The sequence below is a fragment of the Heteronotia binoei genome, chromosome 2 (genome assembly GCF_032191835.1).
Source record: "Heteronotia binoei isolate CCM8104 ecotype False Entrance Well chromosome 2, APGP_CSIRO_Hbin_v1, whole genome shotgun sequence".
Lineage (NCBI taxonomy): Eukaryota > Metazoa > Chordata > Lepidosauria > Squamata > Gekkonidae > Heteronotia > Heteronotia binoei.
The window spans coordinates 171,450,833-171,469,285 of NC_083224.1; the positions used below are offsets into that span (position 1 = coordinate 171,450,833).

At 43.3% G+C, this 18,453-nt stretch overlaps 1 protein-coding gene across 2 annotated transcripts in view; it reads right to left on the minus strand.

Moving 5' to 3' along the window:
• Nucleotides 1-15,414, minus strand: part of ANKRD45 (ankyrin repeat domain 45) — a 35,082-nt gene extending 19,668 nt beyond the window's left edge. Inside the window, exons 1-4 of one of the 2 annotated variants that reach the window (XM_060232455.1) lie at nt 15,083-15,414; nt 13,541-13,708; nt 2,894-2,988; nt 1,252-1,390 (exon numbers count right to left, since the gene is read on the minus strand). In XM_060232455.1, the coding sequence (XP_060088438.1) occupies nt 1,252-1,390; nt 2,894-2,988; nt 13,541-13,708; nt 15,083-15,392 (712 nt within the window). In that variant the 5' untranslated portion in view covers nt 15,393-15,414. Of the gene's footprint in view, nt 1-1,204; nt 1,391-2,893; nt 2,989-13,540; nt 13,709-15,082 lie in introns of those variants that run through there. The other variant, XM_060232454.1, reaches the window with a different exon arrangement.
• Between the last annotated feature and the right edge of the window lie 3,039 nt (nt 15,415-18,453).

Here is an 18,453-nt window from a genome sequence, read left to right on the forward strand (position 1 = left end):
TAAACCCATCCTCTGAAGTAGCCATTTTCTCCAGGGGAATTGATCTGAGATCAGCTGTGATTCTAGGAGATTCCCCAGGCCCCACCAGGGGCTTGGCAACCCTCTTCATGATAGAAGGACTAAGAAGTAGTGACTAGTTCGCCTTGTTAAGCTCCTGCAACAGCTATGTTAAAACTTCAGCATCTCCTGGAATTCAGTAAAGCAAGTACAAGAAAACATGAGCTGTGTTCTGGAAGAATTTCTGTGCTTCCTATAGTGAGTGCCAATACCTCCATAAAGCCTGCCCTGTAGTATAGATGTCTGGATACAAAACTATAATTTTAAACTGTCTTCTAAGGCAGGGATCCCCAACCCCTGGGCAGAGAAACAGAGGCACCGCACCACTCCTTTTCCCGTCCAGGTCCCAGGCGGACAAAAAAGGCAGCATAGCCTCACTCCGAAGCACCACCTCTTTCATTCACCCAGGTAGGCAGAAGGGGCAGTGACCTTTGCCTACCCCTCATTTAAAGACCCCCATGGGAGGGCAGGGATGGGGTGTGGGCGTGGGCAAAGCCTGTGGCAGCAAAAACCCCAGCACCCCCACCCCCATCAGTCTGTGGAAAAATTGCCTTCCACAAAACCGGTACCTGGTACCAAAAAGCTTATTAAGGTATTCCTCACGGAGAAGATCAGTATTGGCAGACAAGTACCCATTCCTCACTAGAAGTTGCTCTGCCCCCAGGTGTCTGCTTTCCTCAGATCAAGTGATCAATTCCCCCACCAATTGCTACACAGATGCATTGTGATCTGCAGCTCCCTCCAATTTCCCTCACAGCTTCCTGCTCTGTTTTTTTAATATATATTTGGAAGTTGCAAGGGAAACTGGAGGGAGTCACGAATCAAAATGCGGCTGTGCAGTGACTAGTGGAGAATTGATCACTTGATCCAAGGAAAGCAGAAGCCTAGGGGCAGAGCAACTGCTAGTGAGGAATCAGACAAGCCTTCCTTAAAGATGCTTCTCTGCCATTGCTGATCTCACTGTGCAATATGCAACAGCAGAGGGTCCTGAGTGTGCTCTAGAATTGCACTTTCTGTTCACACAGGAGGACTGATGAGGCCATGCTTCAGAAGCTCCTACAATGAGCTGGGATTTCATATCCAATGCTAAGAGGGTATTTCTTGATAGACTTTGGTAGACAGGAAACGTTCCTCGAAAGCAATACATTTAAAAAACACTGAGACAGTAGCTTCTTCCAGTCCCAAAGTACTCACGGGGAGTAGCCAGTTTTGTAAAGATGGGAAGCATGATATCCTCTAGCTGCTGCTTTTGATCCAGGAAGTCTTGCATGGTAGGTTCCTTAGTATTTTCAAGCCAATCTGTTTTGGCCTGGCAGGCCTTGTGAGATGTGCTCTGCACAGACAGCATGAGAGGAGAGAATGAGAGTGATGGGTATACAATAAATTACAGTTGGCTTCATAGCCAGTCAGAATGTAAGGAACAAAAGCATGAGAAGGTCCATGCACTCCAGATTTTGCTGCACTCTGCCCTAGCAGGGTCCTCAAAACTGAGTTGGACTACTGGTCCATCTAGCTCAGTATTTAATCTAACTGGTAGTGACTCTACAGGGTTGCAGGTGAGAAACGTACTACCTGACATCTGCTACCCAAGATAACTGGAGATGGTGGGGATCAAACCTGGAACCTTCCATATGCAAAACATGTGCAGGCCACCTCCCCCCCCCCCCCGCCAGCGTGCTCAGAGGAGTGACACTAGTCTCGACCTTACCTGCTTCTGCAGGCATCGTAGTAGACCGTTCTCTTAATAGCAGGAAGAGGCTTCGCTCACCCCTCCCTTCTGGAATAGGAAGGGAGGGGGGAGCGAAGCTTTCTGTTTTCTATTAAGAGAGAGCACTCTACTGATGCCTGCTGAAGCAGGTAAGCACAAGGCCAGCATCACTCCTCTGAGCACGCCTGGGGGAGGAAGGTGGCCTGCCTGTCACCACCTAATTGCCACCCTAAGCCGGCAACTGCAGCAATTAGGCATTTATCTTGGGTGTGGGGTGTGGGGGGGGAGAGCCAAATGCCTAATTTGCCTCGTGGGCAGGCCAGCCCTGTGAGTGTACTTGTATTGTGTTTGGGGTTTTTTTTTACCTCTAGTGCTCATAAATAAACTGGAGACACAGCCATGAAATATCAAAGTCACCACTAGAGGGAGCAAAACATGCAAAAAAAGGGGGGGAATGACATACAGTAATTCAGGCACATATACAAGGAAATAGGGGGAGTTGGAAAAACACATGATGACAGGATTACCTTCCATTTGACTCTCCTTCCCCTCCCCCTCCCAAGGGTTGCACAGCCTCTCACTGTCTGATGCTGCTTAATGACTGCCTACTCTCCTAGGTAGGGATTTACTGGGATGTCTAGAGGTCTGAACTAGAGGCTGTCAATCACAAGGTAATAGGGAGGGAAGAGCAGGAGGAAAGTGGAAGGAAGCAAGAAAGAGAAGGGAAAGCAAAGCTGGAGTTGGCAGGAGAGGAGAGATTTCCCTTCCCTGTGTGTCCTTGGCTGGTCCCACACTCATGGTTTTTAACAATATTTTGTCTCTTTTTTATTGATTTTTACTATTATCACACCTAAAAACTAACATAGCAAGCAGGTCTCATGAATCCCACCTCCTCCCACTTGCCTAATATATCTTATTAGTGGAGAAGGAGAGAGAGAGAGAGAGAAAGTAGGGCAGGAGGGTAGGTTAGGAGAGAAAACTGCAACATTATAGATTATCCATCTCTCTTCTATGTTTGTATAAAGCTTGCCACTAAATGCTACTGTGTGGCACAGGAACAGCCAAGTTACTTTCTATATACTAAAAGAAAAACATTTTTCACTGTTAGCCAAGCATTCTGTACTATACCTTGTCTTCTTTATTAAGCCTTCCCTGAACCTTCTCAGGATCTGTAATTGTTGCCTGGATTTGAGCGATAAACAGTCTTAAGTTTTGTTTAGCTTCTGAAAAATAAAAAGGGGGGGGGGGAATAGCTGAAAGATCTAGAAAGTCACTGTAGCACCAATCCTAAGCAAATCTGATTTTATTCAATGGGGCTCTCAGAAGTGGACCATAAACAAACTCTATAGGAGAAAGCAACCGTAACATCCAACAAAGTGGATGAGATTACTAGTTGGCTTTCGCCCATGGTTGCAGAGCCGGGTGTGTAATAATGATGCTGGAAACCGGTTGTGTGTAGCGCTGAAGTTTAGCATCAGGTCATCCATGACAGAAAAGTGCATCTCAATGGAAGCCACCACAACCCCAGAGGGAAGCCTGCCAGTGGGATCTTAGCCTGTGTTAGCAAACAAATGTAAGGGTTTTAAAACCAGGCTCTGAAACAAAGGAAAGCTAACAATGGAATAATCCTTCTACCTAAAATTGAATATGCACCATATGTCTATTAAACTAAATTGTTTAATTAATTTGTTTCGTATATTTGGATACCTTTTATTTTTACTTGTCCCTTTCTTGTTAGATATGGGTTTATTTATTTATTTATTTAGGATTTATATCCCTCCCTTCCCACAAGTGGCTCAGGGCGGCTTCCAAAAATTGGTCAACATAAAATTAAACACTTTTAAATATATAGGCAATTAAATATTTAAAACAGTTAAAACCTTAAAACCAATAAACATTCCAGTTACATATAAAACAGACGTCTGGTAAGCTACATTGAGTTCTCATCTTAGCTAGGTGTAGGCTAACCGGAATATGTCCATATTGTCGTTCATTTCCAAGTTAAAGTCTCCACCCATAACTACAGTGCTAATAACAAAGAGCACTAAAGCATCCAGCTCTTTACAGAATCCCCCACCACCCTATCAGCCAGCTTGGAGAAGACATTTCTCTCTTTAAATCACTTCTCAAAGCCAAGCCAGCTGGCGGCCTGAAGAATGCATTTAGAAGTTGAAGCTGCTTTCTCTCCACCTTTCTCTTCCTCCCGTCTATTTGCCTTCCTTCCTGCCCGCTTGTCTGCCTTCAAACCTCTGACATTCATGTCTTTCAGCTCTCAAACATCTGATGTATATTCCATGTGGTTCTTACATTAAGCAAGTTTGGCCACCCCTGGTTAATACTGTTAACATTGATAGAAAAAAAATCTTTATTTAGATTCATAGAGTTAAATGGAGGCATACAGGCCATCTAGTCCAACCCCCCCACTCAATGCAGGATCGCCCTATAGAATACCTGACAAGTGTTTGTCCAGCCGCTGCTTAAAGATTGCCAGTTAGGGGCAGATCACCACTTCCCTCAGTAGCTGATTCCACTGTTGAACAACTCTCACTGTACAAAAGTTTTTCCTAATATCCAGTCAACACCTTCCCACCCTTAATTTAAAGCCATTATTGCGAGTCTTCTGCTGCCAACAGGAGCAGCTCCCTGCCCTCCTCCAAATGACAGCCCTTCAAAGACTTATATAGAGCAATTGTGTCCCCTCTCAACTTCCTCTTCTCCAGACTGAGCATTCCCAAGTCTCTCAGCCTTTCCTCATAGGGCTTGGTCTCCAGGCCCCTGATCATCCCCATCACTTTCCTCTGAACCTGCTTCATTCTGTCCACATCCTTCTTGAAGGGAAGCCTCCAGAACTGCACACAATATTCCAGGTGCAGCCTGACCAATGCAGTGTACAGCAGAACTATGACATCTTGCGATCTGGCTGTTATGCCTCGTTGATACACTCCAGACGGTATTTGCCTTCTTTGTTGCTGGATCACACTTGCTGCCCATATTTAACTTATGGTCCACCTGTACCCCAACATCTTGTTCACACACACTGCTACCCAGAAGTGTATCCCCCATCCAGTATGTGTGTTTCTCATTTTTGTTACCGAGATGTAGAACTCAGCACTTATCGTTAAATTGCATCCCGTTCATTTCTGACCACTTTTCGAGCATCTTCAGATGTCATTGAATTCTAACTAGAGGATTTGCTGCTTCTCCCAATTTGTTGTCATCTGCAAATTAGCCCCTCACAACCTCATCCAGATCACTGATAAAAATATTGAAAAGTGCCAGGCCCAAAACTCAGCCCTGTGGCACCCCAATGGACACCTCCCCCCATTTAAATGAAATGCCATTGTCATTGCCAACTACTTTTTGAGTGTGGTTCTCCAACCAGTTCCCTATCCATCTAACTATCCTACAGTCTAGTCCACATTCCTCTAGTTTACCCATCAGAACATCAAGGGAAACCCTGTCAAAAGCTTTGAGAGGAAAACATCAACAGCATTCCCTTGATCCAGTAAGCTCATCACTCGATCAAAGAAGGAAATGGGGTTTGTCTGGCAGGACCTGTTGGGCACAAATCTGTGCTGACTCTCCCAGATCACCAAGTTATCCTTTAGGTGCTTGCAAACAGATCCCTTTAAAATCTGCTCCAGTATCTTCCTTGGGACAGAGGTCAGACTGACTGGCCTGTAGTTTCCTGGGTCATCCCTCCTCCCTTTTTTGAAGACTGGGATGACATTCTCCAGTCTTGTGGCACGTCTCCCATCCTTCAAGAAGTCTGGAAGATGACTGACAAAGGCTCTGCAAGCTCTCTAGAAAGTTCTTTGAACACTCTTGGGTACATACCATCTGGCCCAGGGGATTCATACTCATTCAGCGCAGCCCAGGTGCTTCTCAACGACCACTCTGTCCATATCAACCAGCAGCCAGACACCATGCCTTCCCTACTACCATCTCTAGATGAGCCTATACTCTTCTTCAGGGAAAAAACTGAAGCAAAATAGGCATTAAGCCTTTCTGTTTTTTCTCTGTCCTCTGTCAGAGTTTCTCCATTTTCACACAATAGTGGGCGCAATGCCTCTTTTATCTTGCATTTGCTCCTCACATATATGAAGATTTTCTTCTTGTAGCAAGCCTCCCTAGCCAACTTTAGTTCCCCGTGAGCTTTGGTCTCTCTGATGGCCAACATTTTATGCATTTTAATGTCATTGCAAAGAAGATATTTAAGCATTAACTTATGAGAAATATTGTTTTACAATATCTTCAGCTTCCTGAGTTGTTCGGGCCATTTGAGCTATCTTAAGTAAAGTCTGAAGAGAAACCCCCAGCTATAGACAATATCACTGTTTTTTTTAACCTCTATTAGGAACCTTAAACAATGATTCTTTTGCAATGTAAGCTATCTGGGAAAACTTGACTGGTATTGTTGCTAATTAATAATGGGTCTTGTCTTAATTTGCTTACAATCAATTCCTTAATTACCATTCAAAGGTTATGATAATATTGCAACATATCTGCCTATTTCATGCAATCTTAGAGTTTACTCTGTAAGCTCTTGCAATTTTAACTTCTTCTTCGAAGTCAGACCCTACTGTTCTAGGAAACAAGTTTTCCAGGTATACAGTCAAATCATCTCCTACCTCATACTCCTTAACCACTCCCATTTTTAGTGAGGTTCTCCATAATTTATTGTTTAATTCCTCCACCTTATCTTCTGATCTTGTATCATCATTTCTTAAGATATTGCCTCATTTAGAGTACACAGAGTCAATCATCTCAATTTCTGATTTGAGTTGATTAATTTGGATTTGTTGCTATTTTACTTCACGCAAGTTCATGCAAAAAAATGTAAACAGCGTTTTCAAAAGTGAGTACAGGGTTCAAGTCTCAGCAATGCTCTGTATTTTTCCCCCTGCCTGCTATATTACACTTTGCATGTTGAGAAATAGTTTGCAGTCCTTAACGACATCATAGATGATTTCTTATGACAATCTGGAGCTCCTTTATGACATCATATGGTCCTCCTTCAGTTAGTGGGCTGATGGCCTTGCCTACATTCAGACCTCACCAGCCCTCAAGCTGGGAGCTTTATCATAATGGAAGGATTTATTTGACTGGAATATCTTTACGATAATCAAAATAGACTTCAAAAGGCCATTTGCAGCAGTACCTACCCAAGGACAACCAATGTACGGGAGAGATTTCTTACCGAAAAACCATCGAAACCATGTCTCTGCAAAGCCCTTGGCAGGTTTTTCTCTTGTGGATTGTCTTCTTGTTCCAAGATGTTGATACCTGTGAGCGGCCATCTTGGACAAGAGTTGGCTGGGATATGACCCTGCAGGATCTGATGCAAATGTCCGAAGAACAATCTAGTGGCATACACAGCTCGGTGTGTCAGCTCTGCCACGAGTTTCTGAACATAGGACTATCCAAAGAGTGCCTGTATGTTCTAAATGCAAGCTGCAAGGTGGCGCTCTGTATAGCTGTGGTTTTATCTTTATTCTATCTTTTACCCAGTCTGCAAATAGCAAGGCGAAAGGTAAGATGTGTAGCTGTTGTGTAATGAAGAAAACAGTCTGCTCTCAACTAGTCTGTTTCATGGCGCCTGATTTTCACTGGAGAGAAAATAATTTATTTTTAAAATCACCCTGGCTGCCTCATAGGATGGACCCTGATTGGGGGGTGCGGAGGGGGACACTACCTCAAAATAGGAATATGGATTTGAGATGGAGGCTAGAGAATAAGCCCTGAGTAACATACAATATCTAGGACAGTATCGACACTACACCACCCCACTCCCAAGTATGCTGGTAATTGTCGTTTCCTGAACTTCTGAAAATTCTGGCAATCCTTTGCCAAGTCTCTCAATTTCCCTCAAAGGATCATGGGAGTCATACTTTGATGAGATGATGAGAACTCTGTTGGAGCTCTTGTTCTAGTAGCAGAGCTCTATTGACAGTATTTTCCAATCCAAAGAATAAAGCAGTTAAAGCCCCTTCTTTCTTATCTGCGTGCCAGACAAAAGCTTAACTGATTTATTACCCATCAAGCTGTTAAAAAAAAAACCAGTATAAAAAAGGAATTCTGATTAATCCCCGTTGAATGTCATTATTCGAGGGGGTGCGGGAAGAGTTAACTAATTTTGCTTCCCCCCCCCCCTCTTTCTGGTCAGGGCTTGATCCAGGCACCGGTACTTCCAGCCGCTATCAAAACTACTAGTGAAGACACCGTCAACACAGAAAAGATGCTCTTCAGATTGGTGACTAACACCTCCAAAATGATGAAGTACATGAAACATGTTGCCCACTATTACAGGAAAGAAACTAGACACCATAAATTTAGCAGAAGGAAAAAAGCCGACGACAGCGACGATGACCAGCTCTTCCCTGTTTGCTCCCACCATCACAGCTCCAGTGGGGACAGTGCCACGCATGGAATCTAAACAACAGCGCATGAAAAGGCTCTCGCTTCTTTTCCTATAATCTTTGTAATTCTGCCCTTAAGCCAACCAACAGGAAGGTAGATGACACAAGCCAGAAGGTGCTCAGCATGGTCCAAAAAGGATTCTGTGAAAAGGGCATGAAAAAAGGGCTATTAAATTTTTTTTTAAGTCAAGCCAAAGCAATTTGCATTGAAAATATCAATAATTAAAAGACTATATTTGGTGGACAACACCAGTGAAAATATGGCATTGCCTATGTGTGTGTTAAGTGCTGTCAAGTTGCTTCTGACCTCTGGTGAACCTATGAATGAATGACCTTCAAAAGGTCCTACTGTTAACAGCCTTGCTCAGGCCTTGCAAACTGAGGGCCGTGGCTTCCTTGACTGAGGCAATTCAGCTTGTGTTAGGGCTTCCTCTTTTCCTGCTGCCTTCAACTTTTCTTCTTGTCTTGTCTTCTCGTAATGTGACCAAAGTACAATAGCCTCAGCTTGGCCAATTTAGCTTCTAGGAAGAAGAGTTCAGATTTGATTTGATCTGGAACCCACTTATTTGTCTTTTTGGCAGTCCACAGTATTTCTAAAACTCTCCTCCAATACCACATTTCAAAGGAATCAACATTCTTCCTGTCAGCTTTCTTCATTGTCCAACTTTCACACCCATACATAATGGGGAATACAATGGCATGAATAACTTTATTCTTGGTCACCAGCAAAGCATCCTTACCCTTAAGAATCTTTTCTAGCTCCTTCATGACTATCCTTTATAGCACGGGTGGCCGACAGTAGCTCTCCAGATGTTTTCTTGCCTACAACTCCCATCAGCCCCAGCCAGCATGGCCAATGGCTGGGGCTGATGGGAGTTGTAGGCAAAAAAACATCTGGAGAGCTACCGTTGGCCACCCCTGCTTTACAGCGTCGATCTGCTCTTGGTTTAAGTCTCCGTTTTGGATTATGATGAAGCCAAGAATAGGGTTGCCAAGTCTGGCTCAAGAAATATCTGAGGACTTTGCGGGTGGAGCCAGGAGACTTTGGAGGTGGAGCCAGGAGCAAGGTTGTGACAAGCATGATTGAATGCTGAAGGGAGTTCTGGCCATCACATTTAAAGGGATTGTGCTCCTTTTTAAAGCCCTTCCCTTCACTGGAAATGATGGAGGATGGGGGCACATTCTTTTGTGACTCAGAGAACTGGTCCCCCTGATCCAAACGTTTTTGAAACTTGGTTGTTGTTTTTAGGAGAAGCACTAGATGCTATGCTGAAAATTTGGTGCCTATCAGTGTTCCCTCTAAGCTGAGTTACTGTGAGCTAGCTCACAGTTTTTTAGCCTCTGGCTCACACATTTTTGTCTTAGTTCAGGAAAAATGGCCCCAGAGCAAACCAATTTGTTCAGTAACTCACAACTTTAATGCCAGCAGCTCACAAAGTAAAATTGTTGCTCACAAGACTCGACAGCTTAGAGGGAGTATTGGTTCCTCAAAAAACAGGCCCCAGATACCCACAGATCAATTCTCCCTTATGCCCTGTGGGGACCAGTCTCCGTAGGGTATAATGGAGTGCTCAGTGGACATTTCCCTTCTCACCCCTACTTTCTGATGACCCTGAAGCAGGAGAAGGGCCTTTCTTGTGGAACAGATCTCTTGTTCATCCTTTTTTGTTGTTCTCTTCTATTTTTTAACACTCATCATTGTAATAGTTCTCTTTGTCTCTCTGTGCAAGTTGCTGGAATGCTGCATTTGGACTTCTGATTCTATTTCTGTCACCTTTAGCTTTGATTCTTATCTGTCTTTAGCAATTTTAAGAGTTTAATCAGTCATGCATCAAGGCTTTTAATTTATTTTGGCTATAGGAATAGTCTTTGTGCATTCTTCCTTTATGGTATCTCAAGTTTCAACCCATAGTTCTTCTGATGCACATTTACTTGAACTTAGAAATGTGAATTTGTTCTTTATGTAGTCTTCAAACACTTCAGGAATGATGTTTAGATTGTATTTTAGCACTATAAATACCTTGGTGTTTTTCTTCAAGTTTTATTCTATTCTTCAAAAGTAACTTTTCCTTTCCTTTGTCCAATAAAAGCTCTGTAACGCAATGCCTTGAGCAGTATAACAATCAGAAATATCATTTATAATCTCTATATATTTCCCCAAAGACAAAATAAATTGCAACATCCAAGGTTATATTAGGATTTTGATAGGAGAGTAGACTTGGATTAAAATCTTTGAAATTCACAAGTCATGGAAGGAAGGATAAAATGGCAACTTAGATTAGAACACAGAGGACATTCTGATAAAATATGAGAAATGGTACCTATTTTACCAAGGGAGCAAGAGCAAATTCTGTCAAAGTAGGGAAGATACCAAAAGCGGCCTCTCGCAAGCACTGTTGAATGGGCATTCATTCTAACAAGAATAAAAGCCTTGACCAAGTGCAGTCAGATGATTAGCACAGGAGGGAAAAGAATCAGGAGGAAGTATTCCAAAACTTGTAAAGAACAAACTTTTTAAGCATGAAGAATAGAACTATTGTAATCAAGCTGCCTAATCCATTTTTAAATTGCAGTTGTTGATTCAGCAAGCCCCAGTTCCTTGATAGATTCATTGGTAAAGCCAATAGCCAACAGTTTCTTGTCCATGATCCTAAGCCATGATGATTTATAAGAATCCTCCTTCAGTAAGGCCAGAAAGCCATCGACTCAGAAAAGTAACTTTAAGCACAGATGAAATGCAAGTACCCATGCCCTAGCCTCCAATGATGGCTGACCAAATTCAGTATGCAAAGTCCCATCAGCAGTGTGGTATATTTAGCAGCTTTCTAAGAAAGTAGTGAAGTCAACAATAGGGATGGGCGTGGACTAGAAAAATGGAGGCTCGTGGAGGTTCATGGCATTGCTCAAAAGTAATTTGTTCTACTACAGAATAATTCTACTGTTGTTCTACTATTGCAGCTGCTGGAATGGCCTTGGGTCAGCCATAGCTCTCATAGGAGTTGTCCTTGAAAGGGCAGCTGCTGTAAGAGCTCTCTCAACCCCACCTATCTCACAGGGTGTCTATTGTGGTGGGGTGGGGAGGTAAAGGAGATTGTGACCACTCTGAGATTCAGAGTATAGGGTGGGATATAAATCCAGTATCTTCTTCTCATAATCGAACACTGATACAGAGCAGGGGTAAGGCAGCCTTTATGACCCAAGTGCCATTAAAATATGTATACTTGTGAAGATATCAATGGGCCAACAAACAAAAGTGTGTGTAGAGGAGGAGAGATTTGGGTTGTACCTGGCTAAACACACTAGAGCAGTATAAGCTCCAGGAGCATCAACAACATCTCAAGAACTTGTCTCAAGCTCATGGGTGGAGATCCAGTCCTGCATGCTGAACAAAACAGATTGGTGTGTTGGGGATTGCTTACCCTGATCATTCAATGAGCAATGGGATGGGATGAGAGAGTAGGGAATCAAGTTTTTGTGTTTAAATGGTAAAGGTATTTTTTTTTTAATCTTAAACAAAGTATTTAAAAGTTCCATTACTTGCAACCCTTGCCATTTCCGCTTGCAAACTTAGCTCTGGGTTCTGCACATTGCAGGCCAAGTTTCATTTCTGAGTGAAGATATTATTGCCTGTGCTTTCTTCACATTTCAAAAATAAAGTGGCTTGCTATTGCATTTAAGTCCTTAAAAATAATCTGAGCTGTATGCACTTTAGATACGGCTGTATTAGAAATGTTACACAGCGTCCTGACCTGGATAACTCAGACAAGCCTGATCTAGTTAGATCTTGGAAGCTAAGTGGGGTCAACTCTGGTAAGTCCTTTGATGGGAGACCTCCTTGAAATAGCAACAGTCGGGAGGACAGGGGCTGGCTTTATTCAGCCACCTCTCTGAATATCCACCAGGTCCCCAGTAGGGGTCAGTCACCAGAAGTAGCCATGACTTCCAGGTAGAAATATACACACACACACAAATACAAAAATTAAAAAGATATATACAGTATTACAGGACGAGACACAGTATTATCTGGATGCTGCTGTTATGTCTTTTTTCTATTCTCTTCCTACCTATCCACCTACTTCTTGTTGCATTTCTTACTCTATTCTAATTATGGCCTGCATAAAGACTGTGGAGCCATTTATTCACAGTACTTCCTGAAGTTATTGAACAAAGCAGGAGTCAAGTCACACCTTTAAAACCAACTAAGTTTTATTCAGAACGTAAGCTTTCGTGTGCTAAAAACACACTTCTTCAGACAAGGGGATCAGGTATAGTGGGGTTTTAGCACACCAAGCTTACATTCTGAATAAAACTTATTTGATCTTAAAGGTGCCACTTGGCTCCTGCTTTGTTCAGCTGTATCAGACCAACACGCCTGCCCACTTGGATCTATCTTCTTGACGTTAGGGACTGCCAGGGACTGCCAAAAACCTTGCCTACTCCTGTGCAGCTGGACTTGTACCAAGCAGCCTGTGATGTGGAGCTTTTCACACCAGGGATGTCAACCCAATTGCCTGCTCATGTCTGCAGATGAAACAGCTGTTAAAGACACAGAAGCAGGGGACCTATTTAAAAAAACCCAGAAACTGCTACTCCCACTCTATTTTCTGTGGAAGCTGCTGAAATCCAAATCCAAAATACTGTAAAACAGAGCAAAAGAGTCAAGAAGCCATGCTACTTACAGACCTTTGTAGGAGTATATGCAGAAATGATACCATGGGTTTGGTTGGTGGTGATGGAAAGTGCCATCAAGTTGCAGCTGACTTATGGTGACCCTAGGGTTTTCAAGACAAGAGACGTTCAGAGGTGGTTTACCACTGCATGCCTCCACATCAGGACCTTGGTGGTCTCCCATCCAAATATTAACCAGGGTCGACCTAGCTTAGCTTCTGAAATCTGACGAGATTGGGCTAGCCTGATTAAAATGGCTTAATATTTGGTTGAGATGTTTACAATGTGATTGAAGTGACAGCAATCATGTCACTTCCAGGCATACTATGAATCTTGTAACAACTAGTCTCACTAGAACGTGCCTCTAATTCTCATGAATAGCCTGGAGCTGGATTTACAAGCTAAGTAGAGGACTGCTAGAAACAGTGCAGTAAGATAATGTTATTATTGTAAATAATTGACCAGGTAAGGATATAAAGGGCTGGAGAAAGACTCGAGTGTTTGTGGCCAAGATGGAAAGAATGCAACCTTAAGTTTCTTGGATTCAAGCCCAGCATCAATTAATTACAGTATATCAAAAGGATCTTCAGGCAGTTCAAATTTTTGATTGTGTGTGTTGACACCTGTTTAGGATCATGAGTTAGATCAGACCGATGTTTCAAACAAACTCAGGAGTTACAGATCTTACCTGCCCAGTCCAAGAAGTCAACACACTCCGTCTGTTCATACCGGAAAGCAATATCTCTAGCCTTTTCACCCCGAAAGGTTGTTGCATATATGTCAGCGTCCAGTTCTACAAGAGTTTTCAAAGTTTCCAGTTGGCCCCAGGCAGCAGCACAATGGAGGAGAGAATAACCTATGGGGGATAAGCCAAATCACTATATAAATCTTTAAATCTTGCTGCATTGCCTGTCTAGCCCAAAGGGGGTTACAAACATGACCATAAGGTCCAGCAAGATGATTAAAAACAGAGAACCATAATTAAGGCCCTTTGCGCCCAGGGGCAGGCATATCTTTGGGACTGCCTCTCCCCATATGAGCCTCCCTCCTCCAGGCCCTGAGGTCTGTGGCACATCTTCTTGTGAATCCTGTCCTAAGGACACCTGACTGGCCCCAACGAGGGTCAGGGCCTTTTTGGTCCTGGCCCCTACCTGATGGAATGAGCTCCCACTGGAGATCCAGGCCCTACTGAGGTTTCGCAAAGCCTGCAAGATGGAGCTCTTCCACCAGGCTTTTAAATCACCAGAGGGGCATCCCTTAGATACCTATTGGCTCCCCATTATTTCACCTTTATGGTGATTGAGTTGTTTGATTGTCACCAGCCTATACGCTATTGTTTTGCCACCATATCTGAGATATTGAATTACCTTCAATTTTGTTTTATATGTTTTTATGCTGTAAATTTCAGCTCGTACTATGTATTGAAACTGCTGTTGTGAGCTGCCCTAAGCTCGTTTGCAGGATAGGGCGGGATATAAATCCAAAAATTAAATTAAATTAAAAATATGGAGTCATGAGCTCCCCAGAAGGCACCACCAGCACAACTGGTAGTCATAAAAAGTATGATTACTATCTAGATTAGGACATATGCCATCAAGATATTTATTTATTTATTTAAACCAAGCCTTTACACATTTTCTTTGGCCCTAGAAGTCAGCTCAAAAATTTAGGAATCAGAGTCCTATGTCAACTTCATGTATATGTGACCATATTTTTAAACTATTGCTACTTCAAAAAGATCAGGTGGGGGGGTCTTAAGTAATATTTTTCATTTGATAGTCAGATAGTCATTGCTCATACGTTTAAACATTTTATTCTCCAAATTTGTAATAACGCAATTGCAGAACAATGATAATAAACATCAAAAATTTTAAATGACCTTTTGGGTTGGCTAGAAATTGAAAATCAGTAATAAGTCCCTCCCACCCCCGCAAAGAACAGATAATTCACAACCTGTGAGGTGGGTGGGGCTGAGAGGACTCTCACAGCAGCTTCCCTTTCAAGGATAACCTCTGCCAGAGCTATGGCTGACCCAAGGCCATTCCAGCAGGTGCATGTGGAGGAGTGGGGAATCAAACCCAGTTCTCCCAGATAAGAGTCCGCATATTTAACCACTACACCGAACTGGCTCTAATGTAGTGACAGGCTTCACAATATCTTTAGCCTTCACAATACCGACATAAAACCTTTGGCCAACAACCCTGCCCCAGAAATGTTGTCAGTTACGTACCTCTGGCTGTCTTATCCTTTAGGTCCACCCCACATTTTGCCAATGTCCGAATAACATCGCTCTGCCCAGCCATGCAAGTTGTATAGAGCAGATCCCTCCCTACGATATCCTTTTCCATCAGTAACTCCGCGGCCTTTTCATGATCAGGATCTTCTGGGTCATCAAAAATCTGTTGTACCCCTTCTACGTTCCCAGTCAAAGCAGCCTTCAGGAGAGGGTTGGAAATTACTGGTTCCTCTTGAGGCCCTGAATCTTCAAGTGTGCTTGCTTCCACTGAGCCTGATGACTCTTTCTCTTCTACCAGTTCCATTTCTTTCCAAACAATCTGAGAAGACAGAAGGAACATGGAGTCTCTTTAAGCATTAAATCAGGGGTATCCAATTCATTTGTTACGAGGGCCGGATTTTACACAAATGGGATTTTGTGAGACTGAGCCATGTGTATCATAAAATGTAATGTCAGGTGGTGAAGATATAAACTTTATAAAGGATACAGATAATCACAATTAAAGATATTTTTTTTACTTACAGTACAAACATGCTTAAAACTTTTGTGATATTTTGTTTAACATGAAAAAGTGGGGGAATAGTGGGATTTGGCGATGCAATTTTTAAAGTAAAACATCAGGAAAAAGCACCAGGATCATAGCAGAAGCTAAAAATATATATATACAATGCTCTGAGCCTAGGAAAACATGAAATGGCTAGGCACTGCAAGTTTCTCCCCACCCCCATCTACTCAGAATGGCAATAGCTCTCCAGTGTAATATCCCCCTTTGGCTGTGGGTTCCCAGGTTAGAGTACTCACTAGACACCAGTTTTCGGGTCCATTCAGCAGAGACAAGCTGGCTCAAAACATCAACCCTTTATTTGCAAGGATTCATATAATGCTGCAAAAGTGAAACTGCTTTAGCTCCATTCTATTGAAATGCACTGTAGCACAGACAGTTGCAAGTAAAACACGGAACAGATTTTCCATTGAGGTCTCTGGGCCCAGATAGATCAGTCTATCTGGGTGCAGAGACCTTAACGGAAAACCCATTCCACATCTTCTTTGCAGCTTTGGAAACCCAGATGAGTTTGCGGCTGAAGCAGGCACATCTATGAATATAAATTGGCATGGCATATGCAAATTTTGCGCAAACGTTGTTCTCTTTTCTAGTCACTCTAGGCCTGGTTAGGCTCCCATCAAGGATGGTATGTCAAGAAGTAAAGTTGTAGTTCAGGAAAATTATATGAGTTGTAAGTTAGGAATGTACACACTTATTTAGTCCCATTTTTACCCTGTTCATCTTCCAAGGAGCTCAGGGCATCAGTTCCCTCCCTCCCCTCCTCCATTGTGTCAACCCCGTGAGGTAGGCTAGGCTGAAAGAATAACAGGCTTGCCTAGGTCACCCGGGGAGTCATGGTGAGTGTGCATTACTTGAACCCGGGTCTCTTAAATTGTAGAGCAACACCATGCAGATTGTGCACCCCTCTCAACTGCCGAGGTCTGTATGCCAGTAACAGTGTGTGCAGCCGAGACAGAGGTTTTGTCTCTTCTGCTACTCTCTAACGTGAGCACGAAATCTAACAGCTTAGTGCAAAACAACCACAAGAATAATATCCGTTGGGGAGCGGGGGAATACCTTATATAGGAAAAGAACAGCCTTTCAAATGTCCTTTCTTCACTTTCCCTCAGTCTCCGAGTCTGTTTAAGGCCCCTCTTTGCTTCCAGCTACAGAGCCACAGGCGATGCTGGCTGTCGCCATAGCAACGGCCCAAAGGTGGAACTCGGGCGTCAGCGCTCGAAGTTCCTCCACGGATCGCTAACAGGAAGGGACAGGTTCCGGCTGACGGAGAACACGGGTGGGGGTGGGTGGGTGTGAACTGGCTACGGGCAGTTTCCGGGGCTTATAGGAGCTGATGCTCTAGGAGAAGCGGGCAAACAGCGGCTCCGCTCGCTCCCTCTTCTTCTCCGCCGTCAGCGGTAGTGCCTGGGGCGGGCACCTTCACTGCTCTGCAACACCAAGGCGGATGTTTCTTTAGTGTAAACTCCCGTTCCCAGCTAGAAGGTCAGTTCCGGGGTGGTGTCAAGTGGAGGGGAGTGAACAGGGTGGGAATGCAAAAGCTTTGAGGGATGGGAAACGGGGAGGGGAATAACGTTGTAAGAGCCTTTGCTGGATCGTCGTGCCGAAGGTCCATCGTGTATTCTGTTTCCAATAGTAGATAAGGAGGGGATGATTCAGGAAAACCCTCAAGCAAGACACGAGGGCAATAGCGTTTTTCAGCAGCTATGATTCAGAGGTATACTGCCGTTGTATGCAAAGGTTCTGTTTATCTGTGCTATGGGATGGCCGATGATGGGTCCATTAGCAAAAAGAGCTGCCGAAGCTAATGGGCATTATCAGGTGTGCGGCACTGTGTGTGTTAATTGCCACAGACTTTAGGAGGGTGTGGTGTTGATGAAGCAAGGAAGTTAGTGAAAGGAAACCTATGTTTGAGAAAAATAGAAGAGATGTTATTGGGAGTGAGACTACTGTGTGAATGGTATCAGACATCTTGGAAATAAATCACTGGGATTATGGTCACTTTTTGGATCCATTTTTGGATACATTAATTTAAAACTTTTGCATACTTATTGCTTTTCTTTAGAGAAGAGATTGGATTTATACCCTGCCCTTCACTGGGAGTCTCAGAGTGGTTTACAATCTCTTCTCCCCCCCCCCCCCCGCCCCCAACAGACACCCTTTGAGGTAGGTGGAGCTGAGAGAGCTCTCCAAGAACTGCTCTTGAGCTGAGAGAGTTGTGACTGACCCAAGATCACTCTAGCAGTTGCAAGTGGAGAAGTGGGGAATCAAATCCGATTTTCCCAGATAAGAGCCTGCACACTTAACCACTACACTGAACTGGCTCTTTAGACAGACATGACTGAAACATTACAAATTAATATCTCTTCAATGACTGGGATGGTGTATAACAAAATATGAATCTAGTAGCATATTAAACACCAGTAGATTTTTCCAGGGTACAAGCTTTCATGTGTCAAAACTTACTTTGTTGAATCAACACTGGATATCAATGGGGTGACATGTCGCAGCCAGATTGTCCTCACATCCGACTTACTTTGTCAGATACCCTTGTTAGGTGGCATAGGAGTGTGCCCTCATTCTCTGCATATTAACCAGTAATGCAGTCCACTGCATAGTTATTCCAGTCTAAAACCATTGAGTTAGACTGGAGTAACTCAGCAAATGATTGCACTATACAGGTATCCAATGTTTTCATCTCATATCAGTCAGGTGATAGAATCTTTCAAACGCTTAGGTGATATAATTTAATGTTTAGGTTTACCTGCATGATCAGTCATCATGATTCCTTTTTTTCTTTTTT